The sequence below is a fragment of the Choloepus didactylus genome, chromosome 5, assembly GCF_015220235.1.
Source record: "Choloepus didactylus isolate mChoDid1 chromosome 5, mChoDid1.pri, whole genome shotgun sequence".
In the NCBI taxonomy this organism is placed as follows: Eukaryota; Metazoa; Chordata; class Mammalia; order Pilosa; family Megalonychidae; genus Choloepus; species Choloepus didactylus.
Genome location: NC_051311.1, coordinates 121,454,704 through 121,469,471, shown reverse-complemented (window position 1 = coordinate 121,469,471; position 14,768 = coordinate 121,454,704). Strand labels below are relative to the sequence as shown.

The following is a 14,768-nucleotide window of genomic DNA, read 5'->3' as shown; positions in this document are numbered from 1 at the left end:
ATTATCTAAACATGAAAAGTCATTTAACCTTAAAATTAATACTGTTAATTAATTCATGTATCATATTTGAATAAAATATCCCAAAACAAAAGCTGTTCAAAGAGAGATGTATTTTAATGATGAAAGACAGCTTCAGCAAAGAAGTTTTTCTGTACGTATTTTTTGTGATATTAAGCATATATGCTGTCATATATATATAGTTAAGTGCATAAGAATACAGTTTTTTAAAATGAAAGAACTGCATTTTCAAAGGCTTTATAAAGGGCAAAAAACATGTAAAGTTTCTCTTAGAAAATAACAGTTAGGAATTAATGACATTAAAGCTCACATTGACTATAGGAAAACAAGAAACTTTTAAGGCCGTCTTAACATAAGCCTTAACGCAAATATAAAATTCTTTGGACATGATACATATATAAAAGAATAACCTCAAAGGCATTATGGCTTTCTTCTCTGGCACATTAAAGAAACTGAATTATAAAATTTCCTACCTGACAAAATCCCCAAAATTGCCCATAGCTTTTCAATTTTAAAAGACCATATAAAAAGACGTAAATCAGTTTCCAGAAGAGCTAACATTGGTCCATAACAGGAGATTATTTTAGGCCATTTTAATATATTAGCAAGAAAATCCCAGTTTCAACAGAATTTCAAACCAATATTAACAAATTAAGAAATAGCCATATAGCTGAGGCTAATTCCACCCCCCCCCCCCCCCAAGACAGCTGTGGAATGGCTGCTCCCCACTTCTCTTTTTTTTCCTACAAAATTCAGTTTTACCACTTGCTGGAATCCCAGCCCAGGAACCAGCCTGTGAATGTGGGAGGCTCATGGCCCTGTTTTATGATGACAATTGGTGTCCTCTTGTCTCTTCCGGAAGGGTCAGTCTCAAGATACATTTTGGCTAAAAAGAGTTGAAAAGACATGCAAATTCAGTTAAGGTTTGATTAAACTAAAATAATTATAGAATGGAAATTCTTCCAATAAATATAATACATCAAATTTTTGTTGCCACCAAGTAACCAGATACTATTCCACATGAACACTTCTTACTGATTTCTTTCATGGAAAATGTATGAGTCTTTCATTTTTGCCTGAAAGAATTCCAAGCTTTATGGAATTATTCTTACAGCATAATTATCCATGTTCTTCCTAACAGCAACAAAAAAAATTGTGCTAGAAAGAATATTACTGAAAAGGAAATTTAAAATCTAGATTATCAGAGTTATGCAGGTTTACTACATCTATAATAAAACAGGGTTTAAGTGGATTTAGATATTTCAGAATAAATTGATATAACTATATTCTAGTACATCAAGTAGCAAAGCCATTTTGGGACTTTCTATTCTAAGTTGATTTTTCTTTTTATCATGCTGAAATTCTTCAATTTTCAAAAAATTCCATTATTCTTTAGTTTTCAGGATAAAAGCTAAGATACTTCTCCCTTTTGTAGAAATTTTTGGAGTATGTGTGTGAAAAAGAAGGTTCCGGCACTCAGTAATAACCCTCCAGGGCCACTGCCACAATTGTTCATGGGTTCTAGCTTACCAGACTTCAGAGATTCTGTTCGCTCAACTTCATTGGCATCTTTGCCAATCCAAATGAATATCTGAAAAACAAATAATAATGATCTGTACTGTTTTTGGAGTGTTGTGTCTGTGCTAGGCACCATGCAAAGTGCTTCACACACACATGCTTATTTCATCTTTGCAACAACCCCAGAGTTAGGAAGGTGGAAATGAAGGTGCAGAGAAATTCAATCATCTGCCCAAAGTTAACACTCCGTTACAATTCAGGAGACACTTAGATTTTAACTCCAGATTTCAAGCTTCTAATATTTTTTGTTTATATGGTATCTTGTCGTTTTCAAAAAAATAACATGATGGCTACTTTGGGCACACCCTCTGGAGTGCAGAGGGGTCCTTATCCCCATTTCCTAGATGCGGATCTAGGGCTGGGGTGACCACACCCCAGAGCTTGTTTGTGGGACACCCCAGACTCCCTTAGGAACCGCTGATTAAAGCCTAGTGTTTTTCCTCCTATAGTATTATGCAACTCTAACACTTTGGTGAAAGTGCTATAATGTTTAGTATTTAAATACTGAAGTGTCTTTTAAAATTGATGTAATTATATATTCGTTATTTGTTCTTTTATGTGTCAAATATACGAGTTGAATATTTTACTGCTGAAAACTTCTCCCAGATTATCGTGTATACAAATCACGTTAAAATCACTTGTTGGCAGTGCAATTTTTTTAAAAATTAAGTTTTGACTGCATCCTAATTCATACTGAGGGTGCTGGAATATTTGCTTGCAGGGCAGGGAACAAACCATGAAAGCACAGTAATGTATGATTTTTAAAAATGAAATGTAGTACAGGAAATAGTATCCATGATTACTGAAACCATAGATTTAACTACAGATGAGAATAAATACTGCTGAAAAAGGAAGTATTGTATTTCTTATTTTATAATGCTTAAACAGACAAAGGTGTCTTATTGCCATGTTTTAAATCTATCTAGAAATGCATGATCCACTCACTTACATCCCCAATGGAATGATGTGATTATAGACCAAGAAGTTAAAGTATAATATTAAATTAACTTAGCAATTAGAAATAGACCTAAAAGTAACAATCTGTGTGGGTGACTCTAAAACTGGGCCTATTTCAGGTAAGTGTCTTACAATTGTTCTATATATAATTATGTTTCTAATATATTTAATTTTTCCTTTCACTGTTTTTAGTTTATGTAGAGAGTAAAAAAATAAAAAAAAGAACTATCAGATGTGGCTTGCCAAATCCCCATTAATTTTCTCTAGAAGAAGGATAAATATAAAAGTAACATATTTTAAAATGTGTAGATTCAAGATCATTCTGTCTGCTATCATTTCTTCCCCAGGGCAGGGGTTCTCCCTATGACTTCTTGGCACATTTCAAGAGAAATTCTGAAGATTTTGGTCTCCTCCATGGCATTGTACCCTAATGTCACTTAATGCATTTACTAAATGTTATGAATGTAAGAATAAATGAGCACTGGAACTTCTGGGGAAGATGGCAGAGTAAGAAGCTCCAGGATTCAGTCCTTCCACCCAAACAACCATTAAACATGCAGGAACTGTCTGAAACAACTACTCTGAAACCCCAGAGGCCAGAAGAACATTGTACAGCATCCAGGAAACAGTGGGAGGAGGGGACTGATAAATTACGGTAAAGAACTACAAATTGCTTTCTCCGTGTGGTGGCTTCCAGTGCCCACCCCCACCCTCATGGCAGGCCCCCACAGGGTCCAGTCCTTGGCTAGCTGCTGCTAACAGAAATGGACATAAACATGCTCTTCCCCAAGAACAGGTATGGGCATGGCTGAGCACAGACCACGGCTTTTGATTAGCAAATTTGTGTCCTAGCTTAGGGCAGATATTGCTTCAATTCATTATGGACAAAGGCAGTGGCAGCTATTGTTTTAACCCTCTCTAGATGGGGTGGAGGCAGTGGAGATTTAAAGACACAGTGGTACTTCAGGGCTGCAGGGGAAAGTTAGCTGAAGGGCTGCTTTTGCTGGGCAGGCCAGAAAACTCAGCTTTGGGGGAGCTGTCAGAAAATATTTTGGCACCCTTCCTGATCTCCTCTCCATGGCACTTTGAAGCCAGTCTGTGCCCCCCTCCTGGGTCCCTGGCCCTGAGCTGGCTGGGAAAGACCTGCTTGGGAAGGCCCTACTAGAGTGACCCTTCTCCAAGAATTTGCCCTCCAGGCAAAAGCAGCATGAGACAATAAAAGGAATGTAAAAAATTATAAAGGTAGTCGGGGACAAAGGCCTGCATGCTTCACATATTTGGGTGAGGGATGTCTGTCTCCTGGGAAGCAGAGGGGACAACCAAACTCCTCTAAACAGGGGAACTCCAGAGCAACTAACAAGCAAAAGTCCAGGACAAGAAAGAGGCTCAGAAAGAGAAAACCCTGTACACTGAATTTTCCTTGGGTAGACCTTCCTGATAGGAGGCCTGAAGCTCATATCACCAGTTGGTTAAAAACTAAGAAACAGACATCCAAGACAGTAAATCCCAGAGTGCCACAAAAGAGTACAAGACAAACAAAGACACTGGAAATGATGGCCCAACTAAAAGAAGAGGATAAAGATACAGAAAACACCAATGAAGAAGATGAGAATGTGGACATACTGAACAAAGCCTTTAAAAAAATTTATCTTGAAAATGCTCAAGGAGATGAAGGAAAGTACAGAGAAAGAACTAAAGGGTATCAGGAAAACAATGAATGGGCAATATGAGAAACTTAGTAAAGAGACAGAAAATTTAAAAAGGAACCAAACAGAACTACTGGAGTTGAAGATCACAAAAACTGAAATGAAAAGTGCCCAAGGGTTTCAAGAGGAGATTGGAGCTGGCAGAAGAAAGAATCAGTATCAGTGAATTTGAAGACAAGACACTTGAAAGGAGTCAAGCTGAGGAGCAGAAAGAAAAAAGAAATATTGAAAGTGAAAATAGCCTAAGACAATGCACCAATATATGCATAATGGGAGTCCTAGAAAGAGAAGAAAGAGAGAAAAGGACAGAAAGTATAGTCAAAGAGAAAGTGGCAGAGAACTCCCCAAACTTAGCATAAGATATGAATATGCACATCTAAGAAGCTCAGAGAACACAGGATGAACATGAAGGAAAACACAATCCATCATATATTTATTATACTATCAAATGCAAAGGATAAAGAGAGAGTTCTGCAAGCTGCAACAGAAAAGCTTGTGCTACATACAAGGGAGTCCCAATTAGATTGAGTGCTGATTTCTCACTAAAAACCGTGGAGGCAAGAAGGCAGTGGGCTGAAATACTTACAGTGCTGAAGGAAAACAACTGCCAATCAAGAATTTTATATTTGATGAGCTTCTCTTTCAAAAACAACGGAGCGATTAAGACATTCTCAGATCAACAAAAGCAGAGGGTGTTCACCACCACTAGATCTTCTCTACAAGCAATACTAAAGGAAGTTCTTCACACACTAGACAGTCATTCAAAGCAGCATAAAGAAAGTGGTAAAGATAACCATTTGGGTAATTATAAATGCCAGTATTATTGTATTGTATTGTTTGCTATGTAGCTTCACTTTTTACTTCCTACAGTTCCTAAAATGCAAATGCATAAAAAGTAAGGATAAATCTAGGTTTTTGGACACAAATGTACAAAGATAAGATGGCAACAAGTATAGAAAATGGTAGGGGGACAGAGAGGTTTAGGAAAAGTATATGTGCATGATAGTAAAGTTAAGTTGATATCAAACTAAATATGATTGTCACATATTTAGGATGTTAAATTTTAACCACATGGTAACTACAAGGAAAACAGATGAAAAATATATCCAGAAAGAAATGAGAAGGCACTCCATATGGTACAACACTAAAAAGCAAATGCATATAGAAGTAGGCTTTAAAAGAAGTGAGGGACAAGCAAGGTATAAAACTTACAAAGGCTAAATAACAAAGTGGCAGAAGAAAGTCCTGTATTATTAGTAGTGACTTTAAATGTAAATGGATTAAACTTTCCAGTCAAAAGGCAGAGATTGGCATAATGGATAAAAAAGCATGACCCAACTATATGCTATCTGTAAGAGATTAACATTAAAGTCAAAGATACAAGTTAGGTTGAGAGTGAAAGGGTGAGTAAAAATACATCATGCAAGTAGTAATCAAAAGAGAGCTTGGGTGACTATACTAATATTGGATAAAATAAACTTTAAGTCAAAAATAGTTACAAGGGACAAAGGTGATCATTATATACTGATAAAGGGGACAATTCAACAGGCAGATGTAACAATTATAAATATATATGCACCTAACCGCAGAACCCTAAAATATATGAAGCAAATACTGATATTTTTGAAGGGAGAAATTGATGGTTCTTCATTAATAGTAGGAGACTTTAACGTATCACTCTCAATAATGGATAGAACATCCAGTCAGAAGATCAGTAAAGAAGTACAGAACTTGAACGATACATTAATCCAACTAGACCTAACATATATAGAGCATGCACCCAACAAAAACAGAATACACATTCTTCTCAAGTGCACATGGATCATTCTCCAGGATAGACCATACATTGGATCAGAAAACAAGTCTCAATAAATTAAAAAAATTTAACTCTTACAATCTATATTCTCCAACAAGAAATGAATGAAGCTAGAAATCAATAACAGAGGGAGAAATGGAAAATTCACAATTATATGGAAATTAAACAACACACTCTTAAACAACTGATGGACTAAAGAGAAAATCAGAAATGAAATTAGGAAATATCTTGAAGTGAATGAAAATGAAAATACAACACTCCAAAACTGATGGGATGCAGTGTAGGCAGTACTGAGATGGAAATTTATAGTTCTAAATGTTTACAGTAATAAAGAGGAAAGATTTCAAATCAGACACCTAACCTCAAAGCTAGAAGAAATAGGAAAAGAAAAGCAAATTGAAACAAACATGAGCTGAAGGAAGGAAATAAAGATCAGAGCATTTATTAATGAAATAGGAAACAACAAACAAACAAAAAAAACAATAGAGAATCAACAAAACCTAAAGTTGGTTCTTTGAAAAGACCAATAAAATTGATAAACCTTTAGGCAGACTGACAAAGAAAAAAGAGAAAATACACATAATGAAAATCAGAAATGAAAAGGGGGCCATTAATACTGACCCTGGTGAAATAAAAAGGTCTATTAGAGGTTAATATGACAACTGTATTCCAATAATTAGATAACCTAGTTGAGATGGACACATTCTTAGAAATGCACAGACTATCTACATTGACTCAAGAAGAAACAGAAGATCTCAACAAAGCAATTACAAAGAGATTGAATCAGTAATCAAAAACCTCCCAACAAAGAAAAGCGCAGGACCAGGTGGTTTCACAGGGTAACTCTACTAAACATTCCAAGAAGACTTAACTTAATTCTGTTCAAACTCTTTGAAAAAAACTGAAGAGCAGAGAACACTCCCTAACTCATTCCATCAGGCCAACATCACCCTTTTATCAAAGCCAGTTAAAGAGACCACAAGAAAAGAAAACTACAGGTCAAAATCTCTTATAAATATAGATGCAAAAATCCTCAACAAAATACAAGCAAACCGAATCCAATCTGAATCCAATGATAAAGTGGGATTTATCCCTGATATGCAAGGTTGGTTCAACATAAGAAAATCAGTTAATGTAACACACCACATTAACAGAATGAAGAAAAAAAAAATCACATCATCATCTCAATTGATGCAGAAAAGGCATTTGACATAATACAGCACTTTTTCTTGATAAAAATACACAGAATACTATGAATGTAAGTCAACTTCCTCAACATGGTAAAGGGGATACAGAAAAGACACAGCTAACATCCAACTTCATGGTGAAAGACTGAAAGCTTTTCCTCTAAGATCAGAAAAAAGACAAGGATACCCAGTGTCACCATTGTCATTCAGCATTTTACTGGAAATTTTTGCTAGAGCAATTAGACAAGAAAAAGAAATAAAAGGCATCCAAATTGGAAAGGAAGAAGTAAAATTTTCCCTATTTGCACATGACATGATCTCATATACAGAAAATCCTAAAAAACTATAGCAAAGTTCCTAGAGCGAAAAGTGAATTCAGCAGAGTGGTAGCATACAATTTCAACACCCCAAAACCCCAAATCAGTAGTGTTTCTATACACAAGAAATGAATAATCAGAAGAAGAAATCAAGAAAAAAATTCCAATTCACAATAGCAACTAAAAGAATGAAATAACCAGGGATAAATCTAACCAAGAATGTAAAGGACTTGTACATAGAAAACTACAAAACACTGCTAAAAAAACCCAGAGATCTAAATAAATGGAAGAACATTCTGTGTTCATGGACTGGCAGACTAATATAGTTAAGATGTCAATACTACCCAAAACAATTTATACAGTCAATGCAATTTCTATGAAAATTCAAACAATCTGCTTTGAAGAAATGGAAAAGCCAATCATCAAATATATAGAGAAGGGCAAGGGCCCCGAATAGCTAAAGCCACCTTGAAAGAGAAGAATGAAGTTAGAGGACTCACACATCCCGATCTTAAAACTTATTCCAAAGCCACAGTAATTAAGACAGCATGGTACTGGCACAAGGACAGACATATAGACTAATGGAATAGAATTGAGAGCTCAGAAATCAACATTCACACTTATGGCCAACTGATTTTTGACAAGGTGGCAAAGACCATTCAATTGGGATAGAATATTTTCTTCAACATATGGTACTGGGAAAGCTGGATCTCCATTTACAAAAACAAAGGAGGCCCCCTACCTTACACCATATACAAAAATCAACTCAAAATGGATCTAAGACTTTAAAGAGCTAGAACTATCAAACTCCTGGAAGAAAATGTAGGGAAGCATTTTCAGGATCCAATATTAGGCAAAGATTTCTTAAGACTTTACACCCAAAGCACAAGCAACAAAAGAAAAAACAGATAAATGAGACCTCATCAAAATTTAAAACTCTTGTTCCTTAAGGGACTTTATCATGAAAGTAAAACAACCTATAAAATGGTACAAAATATTTGGAAACCACATATCCAATAAAGAATTAATATCTAGAATATATAAAGAAATCCTTCAACTTAACAACAAAAAGGTAAACAACTCAATTAAAGAATGGGCAAAAGACTTGAACGGACACCTCCCTAAAGAAGATAAACAAATGGCAAGAAAGCACATGAAGAAATGTTCAACATCATTAACCATCAGGGAAATGCAAATCAAAACCACAACAAAATACCATTTTATACCTATTAGAATGGCTCCTATTTAAAAAAATGGAAAATAATATGTGTTAGAGAGGATGTGGAGAAATAGGAATACCCAGTCCTTGCTGGTGGCAATGTGAAATGGTGCAGCCTCTCTGGAAGACAGTTTGGTGGTTCCTCAGAAAGCTACATATAGAACTACCATATGATCTGGTACCAGGTATACACCCTAAAGAATGGAAAGCAGGAACTCGAACAGATCTATGCACAACCATGTTCATAGCAGCATTATTCACAATTGCCAAAAGATGGAAGAGCCCAAGTGTCCATCAACTGATGAAGAATAAATAAAATATGGTATATACATACAATGGAATATTATTTAGCCAAAAAGAATGCAGTCCTGATACACGCGACACCGTGGATAAATCTTGAAGACATCATGTTGAGTGAAATAAGCCAGATGCAAAACGACAAATATTGTATGATCTCACTGATTTGAAACAATCAGAATAAGCAAACTCATAGAGTCAGAATCTAGAATATAGGTTACCAAGGGAGGGGGTGGGATAGGGGATGGGAAGTTAAGGCTTAAAATGTACAGCATTCCTATTTTGAACGATGGAAATGTTTTGGTAATGGATGGTGGTGATGGTAGCACAACATTGTGAATATGGTTGACAGCACTGAGATATACATCTGAGTGTGATTGAGGTGGAAGTGTTAGATTGTATATGTGGTGACAGAACAAAAATTAAAAATAAAATCCATGGAGCTACACTGCACAAACAGTAAGCCTAAGTTAAACCATGAACTTGAATTAATGGTACAGTTATGGGAATGTGCTGTCATCAATTGTGACAAATGTTCAACACCCATGCAGCATGTTGGTGGTGGGGTGGTATATATAAATCTTGTATTTTATGCATCACCATTCTGTAAACCCACAACTTCTCTAATTAAAAAAAAGAATAAATGAGGAGTAAATTTCACAAATGAATGAAAAATATAAGATTTTTAATCCAAAACTATAGAGCCCAAGATAGTAGCTGTGGAATTATTTCCACATTAAAAAATGGACTTGCCATATGTGTCAGTTTTATTTTCTGCCAAACTGTGGTGATGCTGCTAAATATAGCCTAAATTCCTAGACACATTTATTATTCAAACATTTTTTTCAAAGCATATTCTGTTAGTTCCCAACCATAAGGATATTCTCTAGTTATGAACAAAATATAGTTTTACCTGTTCCCAAGTATCTAGTAACATGACATCATCTTCTGCTAAGTCTTCCTGGGTAAACTCTCCTGGAACCTCCTCAATCTGCAATGTATGAAAGCCCTTTATGATTAAACAGAAAAGCAGCAATTTTTACACTATTTGGAAACAAATGCTTTATATTATTTTAGAACATAGCTAAAATAAAATTTGGTAGTCATTTCTTCTTTTTGCAGTAATAAAGAGGTAAATATCATTTATCTGTTTAATCAAGTACCAAAAACTGAAGGCCTGAAGGCTATCTTATTTGGCCAGCACAATGCTTAATATAAACAATGAATTGGAATGCCTTTAGGTAGGACATATATTGTCAATTTGACTGTAATTCTCTATACTGACAGTTCCTTATGACACATTGCTTCACACATTTATGTTGCCTGCGTAGTCCCTAAAGACACTTGATTTTATAGCTTGGGTATTAAATTATCTTACATTTTGTAAATTGAGATTATTTTTATATAATCAATAGGTCAAGATTGTTTTTATAAATCAATAATTTTCAATAAAATGCCATTATAACATAATATGTCAAAAAAATTTCAATATTTTCATTTAAAATAGATTAAATTGTGTTCTCTACAGTTTAAAGGGTAATGGGGAAAGTTAATTTAATTCACCCAACACCTGTAGGCATTTGTTACTGTACTCTTGATATTTTTAGAGAATTCTGGATGAAACCTCCCTGACCCTCAGGAAAGTGTGGTAAACTGGACTATGGGCCCCTGTTCTTGACTTGTGACTCTGCAGGGCAGTTAAGTGGGCAGCTGACCGTGGCCTTGGCCATGTTACTGGCTTTGGCTGTGTCATATTAGCAAATGTGCCGAGCAGAGGCCCTCTTGTGCACCTGAGCTCTGCCATGGAAAAGCAGGAGAACCCAACCTGCGGCCTGAAGCAGAACCTTCCAGTGGAGCCAGCCTGGGTAAGGCCAGTCGGAGGCGACCCACAGACCTCTGGGCATGACCATACAATGCTTGTTTTGGCAATCTGATATGATCTTGAGATTATAAAGCAGAAAGAAAGATCTGACCATTTATAGAGGGCAAGGAATTTGTCTTTAGCTTTTTCTAGAACATTTACCAATCACTTAAGGATTTAAAAAACAAACAAATATATTTTACCCTGTGCCACTGTTGTAATGCTTTATATCTAATAACTAATTTAATATTCACAACAACCTTATGAAGTAGGTACTATGATTATCCCCATTTTAAAGATGAGAAAACTATTGCACAGACAGAGTAAGTAACCAGCATAAGGTCACAGCACCAGTAATTCTGCCAGGATTAAAACACAAGCAGACTGGTTCTAAAAGCTGTGTTTTTAACCAGCTGCCTGCATGAATCTAAATGTCCAAAGCCTACTTTCTGATGGTGATTATAAGATTATATTTACACTAACATTTGTTTGTTAGTTTCAGTCCCTTTCTTTAAACTGTAAAGGAGAACTTCCAGAAGTGGTTCTAAATATCAAAACAAGAAAATGAGTAGGTATAGAGGAAAAGTGCATTCCTGTTAAAGGCAAAGATATGTGCATGATCAAAAGGAAAAAGAAAAAAAACAAACAAACTGAAAAAAGGGTAATAGATTTTTTTTTTTAACCTGAGTGAAAACAAAGCTTAGCTATTTAATTTTAAAAATATCTTCAGTGGAAACAAACATCAATTTACAACAATATTAGCAAGTAGCACTAATATATTATAGAAGCATATGCTGAAAAAGAAGTTGTTTGGATTCAGTATCAAATTAACAGTCAAAACATTAAAAGAACAGATTTTTTCTCTGATGACACGTTTATTAAAAAAAAAGCAAATACAGGGATTTTCTGAAAAGTAGGTGAGCAAATTTATCTGGGTGGTGTTCTGTAGTCATTTGTCACTATCCACTATTTAAATTTTTTATATTTATATCAAATCACTTGTAAGTTTCAAGTGTAGTTTTTACATGAACAGTATCTTCTTCAATGCATTTTATTTCTAGTAATAAATGTAACTAGTACATTACTTAAGGAATTCTGTGTGTGTCTGTTGGAAAATAGAGCTTATATTTAGCAGAATGAATTGATGAACTCTGTAGATTAAAATTTATATAGAGAAGGAAATTTTTCTTTAAATAAAAAATTTACACAAAGGCCTAGCCTGTCAAACAGAGAATGCAGAATTTTTCTACTTAAATTGGGTGAGGGGCTGCAGCCTAGGATGATATTTCAGAGCCAGCATAAAATCATTTTTGAACACAGACAGTATTATTTGTAACTGCCTGGAAGTCAAAGGTTGTGAATGACAAGGAAAAGATACCTTCCTGTTTATTACAAATAGTTTGCAGGTGTGTCTATAGTTTTCTGTGATTTTGCCCAATGATCATAAAATTTCCATAAAATCATTTACTCAGTCAACTGGTCAAAGGCTTTATTTCCCTTGGAAATTGAAGTGTAAAACTTGTGTAGTATGATCAGATACAACTATTGCTGCCCACAGAAAGTGCCAAATTATTAAATTAGCTACTCCAACCACCTGCATATCCACACAGCGCTGCCCACAGGCTGGCACAGGTGCAAAGTAGATAATGATTAGTAGCTGATATTTTAAGAGCAGCTTGATTTATATTGTATTTGACAGTATTCTTAATGCTTTCACATACACTACATCATTGACTGTTCCAACTACTCTGTATAGAGCAAAGATTACCATGCTTGGTTTGCAAGTAAGCTAAAACTGAGAATCAAAGAAGAAACATGGCTGGAAAGTGACAGAGCCAACACTGAATGCCTCTTCCAGTGTTGTTTAGATTCTACCCCACTGTCTCTCAAGATACTTACAATGAACCTTCCAGTTTTGTTAGAGCAGCCATAAAGCCGAGGCGGATGTTCTTCAGCCTGGGTTTCTAGCAATGGGGAGGTCTGGTAATCTTTTTTTCCTCCAAGGGAATTCCAAAACTCCTCTGTGGAAAACACAATGAGTTATCCAAGCATCTGCAAGGGTATATGGTTGTTATTGCTTTATATTAACAAATAATATCTCATCTTGATTTTAACATTATTTTAGAAGTTACTGAAATATTACCAGGGACCATCACCCACTTTTACAACTAATGGGGGATTCCTACCCCCATAACCATTAAAACATTAATACCATTGAATATCATAAAGCACAAGATTAGCACTCATGCCAACTCTAAGTTCTGATTAGCCCCTTTGGTCCCACAGTACACACCTGGTTCCTCGCCTTCCTGAATCTTTGTAGTTTTGCACCTGAGGACACTTGCCAGGTACTCTGCTCCTTTCTGCTCTTCCTGGCTTGCGCCCCTTCCTTTCCAGAGGTAGCCACTGTTTTGTCGCAGTTTCAGGACAAAAACATCATTGGAATTCAGTGAATTTGCATCAACATCAACCTAGAGGATGAAGAAAAATAACACAATGATTCAAATTCACAGTGCTTTGCACCCCCAACAAACATGCCCCAGAAGTTGTGGCAGTGACAAACTTAGCATTCTGTCTTGATCCCAGGAAATTAATTCAGCACAGCACCGGCATACCACCATGGCATTTGAAAAACATCAGAGTAGGAATGCTTTGGTCTGTGTTACGTCAATGCTCAACTGCCCAGAGAGGGAAGAATAATAAAAACATGTAGACGCAGATAAGGTGGTGAAATTGGAGGGGAGAAGAGGCAATTCCTTTATGTTTCTGTTTCTGTTTTCTGTGAACTCTGAATCAAAGTTATTGGTAGACAGTGGGGAGTGCTGGAGATTTGGGGAGAGAGGAGCACATGAAGGTGAAGGGTGTGATGGATGAGGACGGTTCATGCATTGGATATGAGCCTGGAAAATTTCTGGAATGTGCACATTGGTGTAAAAAAGCCACAGGACAGGAGATGGTTGTCAGAGATTAGATGTTTGAAATAGAGATTTTTGAGATGCTGTAGTTATTGCCAATAGCAAGATCAAGGATAGGATTATGTAAGTGTGAGCTGAAGTGGTTTTCAAGAAAACATCGTTGGAAGAGAGCAAGTCAAGGAATGGAGAAGTCAGAGTCATGGAGACAGTGAGGCAATGGCTGAAGCCATCAAAGAACAGAGGAGAACTGGTCGCTCAGCAGAAGATAGCACAACAGGGCTAGGGGAAGGAGAGCCCAAGAGAGAAGAAATGTCAGAGACAAGAACGAGCAAGGAAGATACCCCACCTCTTCTTGGCTTTGGGAAGTGGGCATTGGGGAAACACACAATGTCCACTTGAGAGGGCTGAATGGGAATCTGTGTTCTTGGGGAGAGCCACAGAGTAAGCAGACGAAGGAGGGCACTTAGAGAAGAGGTTGATAATGATGACTGACCGGGTTTTAAGGGCTCAACTGAATGGCCTGTGAGGACAGGAAGGTTGAAAGAGGGGTCCAGGCTTGGGGATAGGCAGAGTAGGATAGATCAGGGGTGATTCGGGAGACTTGGATTTCCATGGGGACTGAAGTGACTTGGCTATGAGGTGTGATGGGACTGTCTTGGAGGCCAAGGCTCTCAGTGACTTAAAATCCTGGGCCTGCTGGTCTGCCCAAGCCTGGAGGTCTGGTCTCAGGCACCCTGATATAGAGTTTGATTTCTTTCACAGCTGCTGTCAGAGACAGACTGTTTGGCCATTTGAGTTACGGTTCTGGTCCGACGTGGCAAAGCTTACTTCCCACATTTGTTACACCTGAGCCAACAAAGGCCTCCCTTCTCAGTTTTCCCCAGTCTGGTCACCTGA

General features: G+C 36.6%; 1 protein-coding gene across 2 annotated transcripts in view; it reads right to left on the bottom strand.

The window, feature by feature from the left end:
- Positions 1 to 715: 715 nt before the first annotated feature.
- Positions 716 to 14,768, bottom strand: part of SCIN (scinderin) — a 97,326-nt gene continuing 83,273 nt past the window's right edge. For both annotated transcript variants that reach the window (XM_037836803.1, XM_037836802.1), the window contains 5 exons: positions 13,250 to 13,427; positions 12,856 to 12,977; positions 10,009 to 10,086; positions 1,549 to 1,609; positions 716 to 904 (listed from right to left, as the gene is read on the bottom strand). In XM_037836803.1, the coding sequence (XP_037692731.1) occupies positions 777 to 904; positions 1,549 to 1,609; positions 10,009 to 10,086; positions 12,856 to 12,977; positions 13,250 to 13,427 (567 nt within the window). In that variant the 3' untranslated portion in view covers positions 716 to 776. The remainder of the gene's footprint in view (positions 905 to 1,548; positions 1,610 to 10,008; positions 10,087 to 12,855; positions 12,978 to 13,249; positions 13,428 to 14,768) is intronic.